Here is a 13279-nt window from a genome sequence, read left to right on the forward strand (position 1 = left end):
TCCCATAAAAATAATCAAATTAGCTGATATAATAAAATCATGATTGACAAAAATCATTACATGCTTTATTATTTTCAACCACTATTCACAATATTAATATAACCCAAGCACCATGCAACAAAACAGTAACATTTTTTTAAAGGAAATAATAAGCTAAAACAATGTAAATTGTAACACCCCTAACTCGTAATCGTCACCGAAATAGATTTACAGAGCATTACCATAAAAATGTAACTTAAAACATTCATTTCCAAATATTTTATTAATCATAGTATAATTTATTCATACCCATGCATATCGTTTCTTATTCAAGCCCTCTAGGCCTTAGAAATACTTCAGAAACGATTCAAGACTAAATCGTAAACATTTGAAACATTCAGAAAAAATTTAGAAAAATTCACACTGCATGGGTCACACGACCGTGTGGCCAGGCCGTGTGACTCACACGACTGAGACATACACTTGTGTCTCTAACATTTGAAATAGGGACACATGGCCGTGTCCGTGCCTGTGTAGCTTTCTAACTTGGGTCACACAGCCAAGCCACACGCCTTGTGCTAGGCTGTGTAACTTTCGAAAAGCAACCTTTAAAATGTACGTCATATCAGGTTCAATCTCAACTTCAACAGGTGAAATTACATGCGAAGGGTCTGATCGATACCGCTGTAACATCGACACGTGAAAAACATTGTGGATCTTTTCTAACTCTAATAGCACGTTTGGTTCGCTGTAATGGGATAGAGGTGTAATGGAATAGAGGCGTAATAGGTAATTCTTCTGTTTGGTTGAATGGAATGGAATAGAGGTGTAATAGTATTCTTGTGCTTGGTTGAATGAAATAGAGGTGTAATAGCATAAGGAAAAAAACTAAAATGACTAGAATACCTTTAGCAGAAATTTGTTTAGGTAAATGATTATTGTTATTGTTATTAAATTTTAATAAAATTATTAATATTAATAATAAATAATTTAATCATATTTTAACATAATTATTATTAAATATATATTAATTAAAATATATAATTTAATAAAATTCTTAATAATAAATATTCTTATATGAATTTACTAAAATCATAATATATGGTACTATAAAATATAATTTGAAATAATTATTATTAAATATATTTTAATTAAAATATATAATTTAATAAAATTCTTAATAATAAATATTCTTATATGAATTTACTAAAATCATAATATATGATATATAAAATATAATTTGAAATAATTATTATTAAATATATTTTAATTAAAATATATAATTTAATAAAATTCTTAATAATAAATATTCTTATATGAATTTACTAAAATCATAATATATGATACTATAAAATATTTTTAATTAATGCGTTGTATATGAATATACAAATTTAATTAGTTTTATTTTTAATAAAATATTTCTAATTAATTCCTTCAATTTTAATCACCTTACAATTTATTCATTGTATTATATCTAACGGCTCATCTAAGTAATCACTAGCGCAATAACTGCTACAGTTTCGTACAGGTCTTGTAATTGCTCGATTAAAATTTTCGAACTACCTCAACTTAAGAAATTTGATCCCAAATTCAAAATTTTCAATACCAATAAAAATAACTTATTACATCACCACTTGCAAAATATAACTATAAAAACATTACTATGGAGTAAACCATAAAAAAACAGAACATATAGTTCTCAATGACAGCGAAACTTGAGTTCAATGATGAAGTATCGTAATTGAGCCCATGATCCCTTAAATACTCATCATGGTCGATATAACTCCTCAAGGGAGCAACATCTATCACTCTATCATCTAAGCTAATGCTTATAACAGAGGTATCAAACATCTTCTTATATCCCTTACATTCACAACAAAGAATTCCAGCAAAACCAAAGTAACATGCATACAAACAAGCGAAATAGAAGGAATTCATTCAAACTTGTGCTTTAAAATTAAGTTCAATCAATTGCTAAAATCTGTAGCCCCTGAAATAAGAAAAATATAGAAGGCTTGTATGTGAATACATGGCAATATGACAGCACAGAAAATGAAAAAGGCTTGGCTCTTCAACAAAAGCAACATGTACAACTCAGAGGATCCACAACACAGCTTAATCTAACAACATCTTTTACTAATAGCCTAAAAAATGCACATGATGAATTGCTGCATATACCATAGACCATAGACCTGAAAAATATCAACCGAAATTATTAGTAGCTGAAATACCATCAAATTTTAGTAAATTTGAATGCTATGCAAATTGGTTAAGTTAAAACCAAGGTACACTTCAATAGCCATGAAAGAACATGGAACTTAAAAAAAGGCTTGAGTTGTCATTTCTCAATGTTTTTGCATTACCAAATGCTTCTAGGATAGGATTGGTCTTCAAGATTTCATACTCTACTCCACTCCCACCACCAAGAACTGCCAAATATTGCATTGCTATCTTTGCTGTCTCAGTTTTTGTGCCCACTTTTTGTGCCCAACCTAGCATTGAACAGTCCACTGATCTCATCAGATTTCATATTCATATGATATTTCTTCCCTTCCTATAATTAATGAACAGAGGTAGATTAGATTACCTCCAAAATCCAGCAACCACACGTAAGGTCATGAAGAGAAATAAGCCATTCCACACTCCACCAACACTGAATAAAGGAGCAGCTACAAGTAGGAATGCACTTGAGATCAATCCAACTACCACCTACACAATCACATTTGGGACCTTATATCAGTTTCCCAAATACTATTATAGCATATACTGGTCATATATTACCATAGACACTGCAACATATTCATAGTCTGAAACCCCATAATAGAGTCCATGAAGAACAAAAGCTATGGCATTCACTGGTTGAGACCCAGCAACAAACTGCAAAATAGTGTCAATTGTTAGATGAGTCTATCATCACAACACTTGATACAATATATGAGGAGTTCACTTACCAATGTACCCGACCAGGCAATTTGGAGAACTTCTGCATCCGTGGTAAATAAGCTAGAAAGTGCTTCAAACCCAATGAATAAAAAGACAGCCAAAGGAAATCCTGTTGCTAAACCAATCTGCTTGAAAGTCAAGGACAAAATATAACTGGCTAAGTTAGAGATACAAGGGAAATCAATTTTGAAGAATCGGACAACTAGCTTTTATAAACCTTTAGAACACTGTAAATCACTTTGCGAGCTTGTTGGTAATTCGCTTGGGAGTAATTAGTTGCAAGAAGAGCCTGTAACAGAAACCAAAAATACATCCAACGTGTTTCATTTGGTGCTACTTTATATGGTATTGTCATAAACATCCTACATTTGGGGTTTTCCAAACGAAAAACCAAAGGACATGCTACTTGACCAGAGAGTGCTAAAGCATCAGTTAACAAAGATACAACCAACCAAATTTGTACACAAATCTGATGACCAGCCATAGGAATAGGGCCCTGCCTAGCTTCTAGTGATGTTGCAAGTGTGAGAGTTCCAAGAGTGGCTATTGTTCCTACCAATAAGTAGTCCAAGTGTAGGTACCATCACAATTTCAATACTAAAATTCAATTGTTTGTTGTTATTTTCATTTTATGAAGCTTGACTATAAGAAAAAATAAGCAGATACTGAAAGTAATACTTAAGATCAACAAGAAATGTACCAAATTTTAAGTAGAGGGAAACTTTACTCCAGTCAATTTTAGGAGAGATCAGTTCAACTTTCCCATTCAACTCCCACAGAAGTATAATAGCAATCAGATATCTAGTTTCAAAAAAAAAATGAATAGAACATCCAAAATTAGCAAAAATGTTATGAGGCAAATACACTAGAATTATTAAGTTTACCATATTATTGACGTACTCAGAAATCACAGTAGCAACTGCAGCACCACCAACGCCAAAACCAAAGGGAAATATCAAGATTACATCCAATATTGCATTTAGTAAGGTGCCTGCACCTGTTAGTTCAAGCAAGAAATTAACTATAAGCAGCAAAGAGACCTCTTGAGGGAACTTGAAACATAAGGCATGCTGTAATACTTGCCAATGGCATACAAAGGTGTCTTTGTATCCTTAAATCCACGAAAAGTGCCTTGAGCAGCAAATGCAATTACGACAGGTGGGGCACCAAAGGCTCTCCACGTCAGAAACTGCTCCGCTGGTCCACACATCGACGAATCCTATGAAAAATAAAAGTAATAAGATATAAGAAATTAGAGCATTACAATTCCAAAATATAATTACAAATACATCATTAGTTAGCCTGACATGCCATAGGTATACCCATGATATTCATTAAGAAACCCAAGCCAACTGAGAGTACAACCGCTTCCGCAATGCGAAGTCCATCAGCAAGTGCTAAGGAAGTGGACACTGAGGGAAGAACTTTCTTCCCTTGATGCTCAAATCCACCATCTTAATCATACCAAACCCTAAAGTCAATTAAAAGTTCAACCAAACGATCATTTTCATCAAGTATTGCAGTTATTGTATAATCTTTAAACTGAAAATTACCATCCTTGCTTTTACTAATCAATGCTTGCTCTTCAGCAACAAAGGATGTTGTAATATTAAGTAAAGGAACATTAAACAATCTCGACACCAAATTGAATATCGATACAGATACCCCAACTACCGCCAATTCAACCGACCCTTCACCATAAAAAACTAATATTTATCAGCCAATAGTTACCTGTGTGATTAATAGATATAGCTACAAAAGCAAGCTTGGGATGATAGTATTAATAATAAAAAAGAAAAAACAAGTACCCAAATGGCCAACAAAGGCTGTATCAACAAGTGAAGCAATGGGATCAGCAGCCAAAGCCAATACAACAGGTAGTACAATAGATAGATGCCAATTTTTAACAATAGTTACATGATTCAACTAATTTGATGAATCAAGTCTTAAACTTTCTAAAACCTGAAACTAATGCATGATTCAATTTCTAGAAATGTTGAATCTTCTATCATAGACATTTTAAAAACATAAAAGGGAAAACACGTTGAAAGAAAAATGTTAGGGCAGACAATGTTTACCTTGATTAAATTGGAAAGGTTTTCTTGACGGTTTTTTTGGAAATAAAATGTTTACCTTGTTGGGATTTGAAGAACAGAAGTCTGTTTTTAGACTTCCCTTCACTGCATTTGAAGAACAATTCGGGTGGATTTGGTTCGACAAAACAACAAATGAAAGTGAAACGGGAGCGGTGGAGGTTGCTGGCCTGTTTGATGTTGGGAGGGAGAGTTCTGGAGGTGGATTTCGGCTTGGGAAGATGAGGGTAAAACAGGGTATAGAAAAGATAAGAATGCTAAACGAGAGCTAAACTGAACAAAGGGCAGGGAATAGAAATCAGTGAGAAAGGAGGAATACGTACGTAACCAATTCAGCGCGTAATGGGCATTATAGCGAACCAAACACCGGAATAGGTGGGGCCCACCAATTCGGCGCGTTATGGTAAACCCATTACATCGAACCAAACAAGCCGTAATGGTAAAGCTAATCTATAAGCTAGCGGACCGATTCTTTCAATAATCTTATACAAACCAATTAACTGCAGACTTATCTTTCCTTTATGACTAAATTGAAGAACTTTCTTCTAGGGCGAGACTTTCAAGAACACTTTGTCACCTTCTTGGAATTCAATGTCTTTTCTTTTCAAATCTGAATAAGATTTCTGTTGATCTGAAGTTTCATTCAAACGGTCTCGAATTAATTTAACCTTTTTTTGGTTTCTCGTATCAAATCAACCCCGTGAAGAATTTTTTCACTCAGCTTATTCCAATAGAATGAAGTTTGACATTTTTGACCATATAAAGCTTCATACATTTCCATTTTTATACTCGATTGATAACTGTTGTTGTATGTGAATTTGACTAATGGTAAAACTCTCTCCCAGTTACCTTCAAACTCTAACACACAGCATCGAAGCATGTCCTCGAGTATCTGAATCACTCGCTTGGACTGACCATTGGTCTGAGGGTGAAATGCGATACTAAAATGCAAACGAGTACCTAGAGCCTCATGTAACTTGCTCCAGAATCATAATGTAAATCGTGAATCTCTATTCAAAATAATAGATACTGGAACCCTGTGCAATTTGAAAATCTCAGCAACATATAACTTTGCTAGCCTCTCGAGTGAATAATCTATACGCATTGGAATGAAATGAGCGAATCTCGTCAGACGATCAATAATGACCCAAACTGCATCTTTCTTTCTCGGAGACAAAGGCAATCCTGACACAAAATCCATTGTGACAGGTTCCCATTTCCTTTACGGAATCGTTAATGGCTGTAACAAACCAAAAGGTACCTGATGTTTGGCTTTAACTTACTGACAAACTAAACATCTCGATACGAACTCTAAGATCTCTAATTTCATACCTGGCCACTAGTACATTTGTTTCAAATCACTGTGCATTTTATTGCTACTGGGATGGAAAAACAAGTTACTACTATGAGCTTCTTGTAAAATCTTCTGAATAAGATCAGAATTTCTTGGAACGTAAATTTTGCCTTCAAAATACAAACTATCATCGGATTTAACCTGAAAGTCTGAATCAGGAGTTGTCTCAGTCTATTTCTGTTTAGCTAACAACACATCATCGCATTTTTGAGCTTCACAAATCTATGGCAAAAACATTGGTCTAGCTTTCAACTCAGCTAAAATTGAACAGTCATCAATCAACGCCAATCGCGTGTTAAACGCTCGCAAAGAAAATTAATATTTTCTACTCAAAGCATCAGCAACAACATTAGCCTTTCTCGGATGATAATCAATGATCAAATCATAGTCTTTCAATAACTTAAGCTATCTGCGCTGTCTCAAATTCAAATCTTTCTGTGACATTAAGTATTTTAAACTTTTATGATTTGTGAAGATGTGACAATTTTCTTCGTACAAATGGTGTCGCTAAATCTTTAAAGCAAACACAATCACTGCAAGCTCTAAATCATATGTCAGATAATTCTTTTCATGCGGTTTCAACTGTCTAGAAGCATATGCTATCACTTTTCCCTCTTGCATCAAAACATATCCCAAGATATTTAATGATGCATTACTATAAACCACAAATTCTTTACCCGAATGTGGTTGAAATAACATCGGTGCCTCAATTAACAATGCTTTTAATTGATTAAAGATTTGCTGACATTTCTCAGACCGCTCAAATTTAACATCTTTCTGCAATAGTCTCACCAACAGTGTAGCAATCATTGAGAATCCTTTGACGAATCTTCAGTAATATTCGTCTAAACCCAGAAAATTTCTAACCTCAGATACATTTCTCAGAGGCTTCCAATCTACTACGGTTGAAATCTTGCTCGGATGAACTCTAATGCCCTCAACTGATACAACATGTCCCAGAAATTCAACTTCTCGAAGCCAAAATTAACATTTTCTAAACGTAGTGAATAAATTTTTTTGCGCAAAGTTTGCAAAACAATTCTCAAATACTTGGCATGCTCAGCCTCATCCCGTGAATAAATCAAAATATCATCAATGAATACCATGACAAATTTGTCTAAATACGGTCTAAAAATTCTATTCATCAAATCTATAAACACTGCAGGTGCATTAGTCAAACCAAACGACATCACAAGAAATTCATAATGTTTGTACCTAGTCCTGAACATGGTTTTCGGCACATCTAAGTCTTTAACTTGCAATTGATAATAACAGAATGAAGATCAATCTTTGAGAACACTGTCACACCTTTCAACTGATCAAATAGATTGTCAATACGCGATAATAGATAGTTGTTCTTGATCCTGACTTTGTTGAGTTGTCGATAATTGATACATAGTCGTATTGATCCGTCCTTTTTTAACAAATAGGTCGAGTGAAACCCCTATCTGTCAACTCTTGCAACTGTGCTTTCAGCTCTTTCAACTCTGTAGGTTCCATTCTGTAAGGAGCTATTGATATCGAAGATGTTCTCGACACTAACTCAATAGCAAACTCAACCTCTCTGATCAGCGGTAACTCGGGTAATTCCTTTGGAAACACATCTAGATACTCACATACCACTGGAACCAATTCTAGCTTCAACTTAGAAACTATAGAATCAAATATGTAAATGAGATATGCTTCGCAGCCTTTACTAACATACTTTTGTGCTGACATAGTCGATACAGCACTAGACATATTATCCAGTCTATCTGATTCAATCTAAATCTTTTCACCATTCTGGCACTTTAACACAATAGAATTTTGTCTACAGTTCACAACAGCATCATGCAAAGTCAACCAATCCATACCAAAAATCACATCAAACTTATCAAAGAGTAGTAGCATTAAATCGGCCAGAAAGTTGCAACCCCGAATCATCAAAGGATAATTTTTACAAACTTTATCAACTAACACATACTGACCCAGGGGTTCATTACTTTAACCATAAATTCAATAGATTAGAAACACAATTTCTTACCTGGAATTAGATTCGTGCATATATAAGAATGTGTTGATCCCGGATCAATCAAAGTAGTAACATCAGTAGCAAAGATAGAGAATGTACTAGTAATAACATCTGATGCTGAAGCTTCCTCTCTAGCACAGATCACATAAGCTCTAGCTGGTGCTCGTGCCTCGGATCTCACGGCAGAGTCCTTTGTCGTACTGTGACTATTACCCACATTTCCAAGGTTCTGTGGTGGTCTTTCTCTCGTAGCTATGTTGCTCGGTCAAATGGTTGGAGTCTTTTCTTTTTCAGGCCTTTTAAGGCAATCTCAGATAAAATATTCATATGAACCACATTTAAAACAAGCTCCGTCTTTCATCTTGCATTCATTGAAGTGTCGTCATCCACATTGTTGACATTTAGGCTTGCTACTCTTCACATTGCCTATGCTCGTTACAGACGTAGCCTAAGGTTTTAAACTGGCTTTTTGTTTACCTTAGTCCTTACCAGAATAATCCACTAAAGTTGACAAATGGTTATGATAGTCTTTAGACTTCTTTGACGGTGATTAATATGATTTTCCCGCTGGTCTCTTACCTGAATCATGAGCCTCATAATCAACTTTTCTTTTAGCTTTGCTTAACGCTTCAGCTTTGTGCACTCGGTCAGCTAGAATAACAAATTCTTTTAAGTCCAAAATCCCGACTAAAAGCTTTATATATTCATTCAGGCCATTTTCAAACCGCTTACACATGGAAATTTCGACCAGTATACATTTTCAGGCATACTTTCTCAACCGAACAAATTCCCTCTCATGCTTAGATACTATCATCCGGCCCTGTTTAAGCTCGAGAAACTATTTGCGTTTCTTGTCAAGAAACCAATGACTTATATATTTCTTACGAAACTCAACTTGAAAGAATTCCCAAAGTACTCGTTCTCTCGGCACAACTAAAACAAAGGTATTCCACCACTGATAGGCTGAGTCTTTTAGTAAGGAAACAACACATTTCATGCATTCAATTGGTGTACAATATAATTTGTCAAAAACCCTAATCGTATTTTCTAACTAGAACTTGGCTTTCTCCGGATCATCTCCAAACGTTGCCCTAAATTCTCTAGCCCCATATTTATGAAAGTTATCAACTAAACCTTGAGGACCTACGGGGACCGGTTGGGGAACAGGTAGGGGTGGAGGTCATTGAGCCATCGGGTTTGCTCATACAGACTCGGTAAACCATTTATTCCTTATTTGGAAAAAGGCTTCCTTAGCCTCTCCTACGTGGCCCTTAGATATGGGCCTACTGCCACTCAATGCTGGCCCATGAACGGAGGCTTGTGCATTACTTTCAGCCTCATCGAAATCGGCTCGGTTGTATGTCATTTTCTATATGAAAGCATAGATCAAAAAAAGCCAAGGTTATCACATTATCACAGGTTATATAATGGCATGTATTTCTAGACTCGTACATGCTACGTTCAGTCTAAGAGTCGACTAAACCGTAGCTTTGATACCACTAAATGTAACACCCTAGCTTGTAACAGTCATCGAAATAGGGTTACGAAGCATTACCGTTAAATATAACTTAAAAAATTCATTTCCAAACATTTCATTAATCATAGTATTATTCATTCATACACATGCATATTGTCCTTTATTTAAGCCCTTGAGCCCTTAGAAACACTTTAGAAACGATTCTGGATTAAATCGTGAACATTTGAAACATTGAGAAAAAAGATAGAAAAAATCACACTGAAGGGGTCACACGGCTGAGACACATGCCCGTGTCTCAGGCTGTGTAACATTTGAAATAAGGACACACGGTCGTGTCTGTGCCAGTGTACCTCTCTAACTTGGGTCGAACGACCAATCCACACGCCCGTGTGCCATGCAGTGTAGCTTTTGAAAAGTAACCTTTAAAACCTATAAGGGACACATGGTCGTGTCGCATGGCCATGTATCACACACGACTGAGACACACGCTCGTGTCTCAGGCCGTGTGTACAAGAAATAGGCTAAAATCAAGTTATTTCTTTCACCGAAATCAAGCATGTACCTACAAGCCATTTGCACATATAACCAAGATTCTAAAGCATGTCCAAAACATTCATAAAATGACCAAACCTCTATTCCAAATATCTATACAACCAATATGCCAAAAGACACCTCAATCACAATTCCTCAAAACTATCTAAACATGTGTATATTTATCCATTCATCAACCATTCACAACTAACTTATTTAAACACCAAAATTACCATATTTGACCACACTTATACCAATACAAATAGCTCATAACTACCTCAAAGCATAACCTGACTTGACCACACTATAGATATACCAACACATACCAAATTTCTTCATTTAAAACATACATCAACCTAGCCATATTAACATTAACCATCAAGGCATCAAAGTACCATAAGTACCACAAATTCAAAGCAACATTAAATGCCATAAACATCAACTAAATATTTTACACAAGTCCACATATACATGCCATTATAACCATGACTAAAACATCAAAATCTACCGATATAATCTTTGGATAGTGTGATAGATCTCTGACAAGCTTCCAAACCGATTGAGCTTCCGAAAATCTATAAAACATAGGAAGAAAAATAATGTAAGCTTATAATGCTTAGTAAGTTCGTAAATCATGAACATAGCTTACCATTTCAATGCAAAATCTTATAAAATAGACATGAATCAATCCAACATAGCTTGACGCAAGCCTAAACATCATCAACAACACAATTTAGTTCTTAAACATATATCTTAACAAAAATCATCACATGGTAAGATAGATTTCATAATTATATCACATTTGAATTCACACTTTATATAAACATGGTTATACATACTTTGATCAACATCAATTCTTACCTTTCCATATGTTCAAAATATAGTTGATCGGAACACTTACCGTTCCTTCCCTTTACATGCTCGTTGAACCACTTAGAATAATATCAAATATGCGGGAAGCTCACACAAAGTGTGCTTACGAGGCTTAACTTGATCTAAATAAGCAAATTCAATCTATTTAATATGCACTATTCAATTTAATCCAAAATTCACACATTTTGCAAAATTAAAATTTTGCCCCTATTATTTTAATTTTTTTACAATTTAGTCCTTAGCTTGTAAAGTGAAATTCATACAATTTCATCCGCATATCATGCTAGCCAATTTTTCCTAAGGACTCATGTCAACCCACACAATTCACCAATTTACTATTTTATAATGGTATTTTACTATTTTCACAAATAAGTCCATAAATGATAATTTCATCAAAAGTGACTTTACAAAAGTTGTTTATTTAACAACAAGGACTAATAATCTACCATCAAAATTCATAAATCATACAAGAGTATTCATGGAAAAACCCTAAACCTTTAACAAATTTTCAAAATAGTCTCTAGGCTAGCTTGATTAAGCTACAACGATCCTGAAAACATAAAAATCATTAAAAACAGAACCAAAATTTACTCACATGCAAAGGATGAACTAGTCGAACCTTTAAGCACGCTTCAATGGTGTTTTTCTTCCTTATTTTCAGTTGGAAAGATGAGTTAAAGATGATACATTTTGTTATTCTTTATTTATATTAGATTGTTTACTAAATTACTTATTTAACCTTAGTTATTAACCTTTAAATTACTTAATAATATGTCCATATTTGTCCACTCATAAGAATAATGGTCTAATTACCATTTAAATCCCTTAAAAAATTAATGTCATAGCTAACAAATACCTTTAACTAATAATACCCTACTTTTGCACCTTTTATGATTTAGTCAATTTCACGAAATTAAGCATGCAAACGTTAAAATTTCTTAACGAAATTTTCATGCAACACTACTAACATACTGTAGACATTAAATATTAATAAAATAAATATTTACCTGTCAAATTTGTGGTCCCGAGACCATTGTTCCAATTTCACTGGAAACGAGTTGTTACATAAACACATAAAAATTAATCTAATGTACTTCCCTCCACACTTTAGAACATACATTATCCCCTATGTAAAGAAAACATAAGCATGAATAAAGAAACTTCCCTGAAGGGTCGATACCTTATTTCCATGATAGCCTCGGGATCCATGTGTTTCAAGCAAATGAAAAAGTACCTAAATATATTATATGAAAAGAAATATTAAATATAATGTAAAGAAAATAAAAAATAAAAAAATCTAAACAAAATTGAGATTAATAAAAATAAAATAAACGAATAAAGAAATAAAATAAAAAGAAATGAAACAAAATTTGAAACAGTAAATAGAAGTTCTTTAAAAACTGATACAATCTATGTCGGCACCATAGAAGAGCTTCTAGCTAGTTTTCAATACTTTGATTCGACATTTGTTGCTCTGTCGATATATATGAACTAGCCTTTTTGGTCGATTCCATTGATATTGCCTTATTTTTTTATCGTTGCGATATCCACATTACAAGCCATTTGGTACCAAATCCATGCCAACCCCAAATTATTTTTCGGGGTATTATTGTCTCGAGTTTCCTCCCCTCTATGTCGCGTGAAGTTTTGGTCACTTGAGCTTTATTGCCTTTGTTGAATGAGAATGAATCAAACTCATTGATCTCTTCGACTGGTACATTTTATACTATGGCTAGAAAGTGTATTGGCTCTTCTACACTTTTATTTAGAATCGATTTAAGGTCCATGTTAGTGGTTACTTCTAGTTTTACGTCAGCAGCTACATCTACTATCATGTCTGATTCTACGTTAATTGGATTAGAGATCACTTCGGTCATATTCAACTCATCCCTATGATCACCGGTTCCAAATTCTTGTTGATTGCTATTGTCTAATTCAGGGTGGTAAATGATAAAATAAGGGTCCTCTATATCAAGGTTGGACATCATGCATGACCTCTTCCCTTGAAGGTAGCACAT

General features: G+C 34.3%; 1 protein-coding gene across 1 annotated transcript; it reads right to left on the reverse strand.

Annotated features, from left to right (window-relative positions):
- Positions 1 to 2222: 2222 nt before the first annotated feature.
- On the reverse strand, positions 2223 to 9116 carry LOC107902299 (protein DETOXIFICATION 44, chloroplastic). The gene is made up of 17 exons (XM_041092721.1): positions 8960 to 9116; positions 8393 to 8632; positions 7913 to 8021; positions 5056 to 5227; positions 4731 to 4848; positions 4417 to 4613; positions 4234 to 4362; positions 4006 to 4141; positions 3823 to 3919; positions 3605 to 3723; positions 3329 to 3474; positions 3140 to 3211; positions 2931 to 3047; positions 2761 to 2856; positions 2567 to 2688; positions 2410 to 2471; positions 2223 to 2290 (listed from the first exon to the last, which is right to left on the reverse strand). Exons 1-16 carry the CDS (start codon positions 9114 to 9116, stop codon positions 2441 to 2443), a joined length of 2058 nt encoding a protein of 685 aa, XP_040948655.1. The 3' UTR covers positions 2223 to 2290; positions 2410 to 2440.
- Positions 9117 to 13279: the final 4163 nt, after the last annotated feature.

This window comes from Gossypium hirsutum, chromosome D05 (assembly GCF_007990345.1).
Source record: "Gossypium hirsutum isolate 1008001.06 chromosome D05, Gossypium_hirsutum_v2.1, whole genome shotgun sequence".
NCBI classification, from domain to species: Eukaryota; Viridiplantae; Streptophyta; class Magnoliopsida; order Malvales; family Malvaceae; genus Gossypium; species Gossypium hirsutum.

What these genes read in the sequence shown, in the direction of transcription:
- LOC107902299 (XM_041092721.1), bottom strand. Translation starts at nt 9,116, where the DNA reads ATGTGTAAGCGGTTTGAAAATGGCCTGAATGAATATATAAAGCTTTTA. An exon ending in GTTGCTACTGTGATTTCTGA is followed by an intron (nt 3,724 to 3,822) that starts GTACGTCAATAA and finishes TTTTGAAACTAG; the next exon opens with ATATCTGATTGCTATTATAC. An exon ending in TGATTTACAGTGTTCTAAAG is followed by an intron (nt 3,048 to 3,139) that starts GTTTATAAAAGC and finishes ACTTTCAAGCAG; the next exon opens with ATTGGTTTAGCAACAGGATT.